The sequence below is a fragment of the Gossypium arboreum genome, chromosome 5 (assembly GCF_025698485.1).
Source record: "Gossypium arboreum isolate Shixiya-1 chromosome 5, ASM2569848v2, whole genome shotgun sequence".
In the NCBI taxonomy this organism is placed as follows: Eukaryota; Viridiplantae; Streptophyta; class Magnoliopsida; order Malvales; family Malvaceae; genus Gossypium; species Gossypium arboreum.
Genome location: NC_069074.1, coordinates 92,595,879 through 92,599,167, shown reverse-complemented (window position 1 = coordinate 92,599,167; position 3,289 = coordinate 92,595,879). Strand labels below are relative to the sequence as shown.

Genomic DNA, 3,289 nt, shown 5'->3' with positions numbered 1-3,289 from the left:
CTCAAAAATGAAAAAATTAGTCATTGTAGAATAATTCAAAGTGCAAATTAGTTCTTTATGTTGAAAATTTCACCTATTTTTACTGTTAAAAACCGATGCAATTGACATGATAAACAAAAAGTTACACGTGGCATGTTATATGTACATCATTTTAACGTATATGGATCAGTTTTTAATTATAGAAATGAATAAAATTTTTAATATAAGGTTTAATTTGCTCTTTGATCTAACATATGTAGACTAATTTGTTCATTTTTTTTAGCAAAGGGGGCAAAATACAATTCTACTCTTACTACAAGGGCCTCCATGTTACTTTTACCCATTGTAATGAACTTGAATTTAATAAAATAGTTTTAACAATGATTAACAGTTGGACTTAAATTTTAAAATTAAAAAGATTGGGGGACTAAATTCTAAATTAATGAAGAGTACATGGACTTATGGCATATTTTAACCAATCTTAAAACCAAAAAAGGGAAAAAAGAAAAGGCAAGCCAACCAGCCAGCCATCCAGCTAGCTTGCTAGTCCCTGTGAACCTAACTATTCGGTCGCCATTACTGGCCAAGTCCTTAAAATGGAGCAAAGATTTTACACTATAAATCACCTCCTTCAATGTGCAGCTATCCAAGTGGGAAATCTAACCAGCTTTTCACAGCATCATTCAATTCCTATGTTTTTTCTTATACGAATTTTGCTAATTAATGCATTGAGGACATTTTTTTAGTATAATGAATATATTGTTCATGATAATATATATAAAATCATGCAATGTGTAAACGTTAATATAAAAAATAGTCATCTCTCCATTGTAGCTAAAAGCTTCCTTGAGATGGCAAGGTTCTATCTAGTTTCCCTACTCATATGCTTACATGCTACCTTAACATTCTCTAGACATGTTCCTCAGCAAATATCAGAACCAGTACCTAGGTGAGTTGCTCCGGTTCTCCGGAGCTTCATTCTCGACCTAATGATTTTCTCGTATTTTTCTAATGAAGTTTCGATAATGTGACATGGCATCTAAATAGGTACTCAACAAGAAGGCAGTTGGATATGGAACAATGTAGAACTGGTAATCCTATAGATGATTGCTGGAGGTGTGACCCTGAATGGGAAGCCAACCGGAGAAAGCTAGCTGATTGTGCGGTTGGGTTCGGGAAAAATGCCATTGGGGGTCGAGATGGTGATGTTTATGTAGTCACGGATTCAGGTAATGATGATCCCCTAAATCCAACTCCAGGTACATTACGTCATGCAGTTATTCAAACTGAACCTCTGTGGATCATCTTTGATCATGACATGGTCATAAACCTAAGAGAACAACTGCTGATCAACTCGTACAAGACCATCGATGGAAGAGGACACGACATCCAAATCACAAGTGGACCGTGCATAACGTTACACAATGTGAGTAATGTAATCATACATAACATCTACATACATAAGTGCTTACCGTCAGGGTATGCAATGGTGTGGGACCCGTTTCCTCACAGTGGATCTGATGGAGATGGGATCTCGATATTTGGCTCGCGGGATGTGTGGATTGATCACTGCACACTAGCAAATTGTTATGACGGGCTCATTGATGCCACGTATGGTTCAACATCCATAACAATCTCTAACAACTATATGCTACATCACAATGAAGTCATGCTTATGGGTCATAGTGATGAGTTCCTTGATGACAAGAACATGCAAGTAACAATAGCTTTCAACTACTTTGGGGAAGGCCTGGTTCAGAGAATGCCGAGGTAGCATTCGCCTGCAGCAATATGCACACACAAGTAGCACAATATAAATGGATATCTAAACACGTAGTCAAAATGTTTCAGGTGCAGGCATGGATATTTTCACATTGTTAACAATGTATACACCGGTTGGCAGATGTATGCAATCGGAGGAAGTGCCAACCCGACAATCAATAGCCAAGGGAATGTATTCGTAGCATCAGATAGCAATTATTCAAAGGAGGCAAGTTTCTCCACCCGAATGTACCTATACTAACTCCATCCTAACATAAAATAAAAGAGCTAAAAGACTTAAGCAAAAAATTACTCCATAGGTTACCATATTTCTGTCAACAATTTATTTATTTTTTTAATCAGGTGACGAAACGTGAAAGCTACTTTGATGAGTGGAAGAACTGGAATTGGAGATCAGAAGGAGATATGATGCTTAATGGTGCTTTTTTCACACCTTCTGGAGAAGAAGCTTCAGAAAGCTACATAAAAGCATCAAGCATGGTGGCAAGACCATCTTCACTTCTAACAAAGACAGCTCAGTTTGCTGGTTCCCTACGTTGCCGAAAAGGCTACGGCTGCTAATATCTAGCCAACCAAGTTTCTATTTTCTGTACATTTTCATTATCCGAATTCAGATGAACCTTTTGTTGTTATTTTTGGATTTAGTTTCCAACATTAACAAAAAATGACAAAGCAGGGGTTAAAAAGGTTGTAGATTATACGATAATGCTACAAAAGCTTTTGTAATTCAACTTCTGTCCCCCAGTTAGGGAAAAAAATAAGGTAGGGGCAGACAGATCTTAACTAGCTTTAATCAAATGGTTACACAGTTGAAACAGTATATTAAAAATCACAGCTCATTAAGTTATTCCCAATTTTCAGCCTTAAATATACACTTATTCTAAAATAGGTAAAATGATCTTATAACTTCTGGCTGAGGATTGTGACAGTTTAAATGAATTTTCCGTGGTCCAGTCTGCAAGAATTTAACACAGTTGCAGAGCAATATGAGTTATGTTTGTAAAGAATATACCGGAAAAGTTGAAGAGAAAAAAGAAAAGACAGGACCAGACACAGACCATATACGCTATAGAAATCAGAAGGGGACAAGTAGCACTTCGTATTCATACTCTTTAGCCGTTAAATCGCACCTCATACACTATACGGTCTAAACAGACTCTGTCGAACTTCCTGATAAGAGGCAACCATATAGCTGTACAGGTGGTGAAAACAGAATTGTTTCTTCAAATGTTGCATACCAATAGAAAAGAAGATTTTTCCAATAAGGGAGGTAATCCATGCCAGTTTCAGTAATCCTTGGGGACTGCAAAGATATGTTGGTGGGCTTTCACCGAGCAGCTGCAGGGAAAGTTAAAAGAAATGAAAATGATAAAAGAAATATGACTGAATATCTACAATGATCTTAAATGTTAAAACTTAACTGAGCTATGGTCTTACACAATACAAACTTTTGTTTAACATCTTGGTGGACTATCCCATGTTTACTGTCCTGGCGGACTCTATATACTGTCATAGTCGAGCTATTGTC

At 36.9% G+C, this 3,289-nt stretch overlaps 1 protein-coding gene across 1 annotated transcript; it reads left to right on the top strand.

Moving 5' to 3' along the window:
* The first annotated feature begins 635 nt into the window (after positions 1-635).
* On the top strand, positions 636-2,459 carry LOC108489711 (putative pectate lyase 21). The gene is made up of 4 exons (XM_017794416.2): positions 636-928; positions 1,027-1,749; positions 1,831-1,969; positions 2,104-2,459. Exons 1-4 carry the CDS (start codon positions 765-767, stop codon positions 2,320-2,322), a joined length of 1,245 nt encoding a protein of 414 aa, XP_017649905.2. The 5' UTR covers positions 636-764; the 3' UTR covers positions 2,323-2,459.
* Positions 2,460-3,289: the final 830 nt, after the last annotated feature.

What these genes read in the sequence shown, in the direction of transcription:
- LOC108489711 (XM_017794416.2), top strand. Translation starts at nt 765, where the DNA reads ATGCAATGTGTAAACGTTAATATAAAAAATAGTCATCTCTCCATTGTA. An exon ending in ATATCAGAACCAGTACCTAG is followed by an intron (nt 929 to 1,026) that starts GTGAGTTGCTCC and finishes GCATCTAAATAG; the next exon opens with GTACTCAACAAGAAGGCAGT. An exon ending in ATAGCAATTATTCAAAGGAG is followed by an intron (nt 1,970 to 2,103) that starts GCAAGTTTCTCC and finishes TTTTTTAATCAG; the next exon opens with GTGACGAAACGTGAAAGCTA.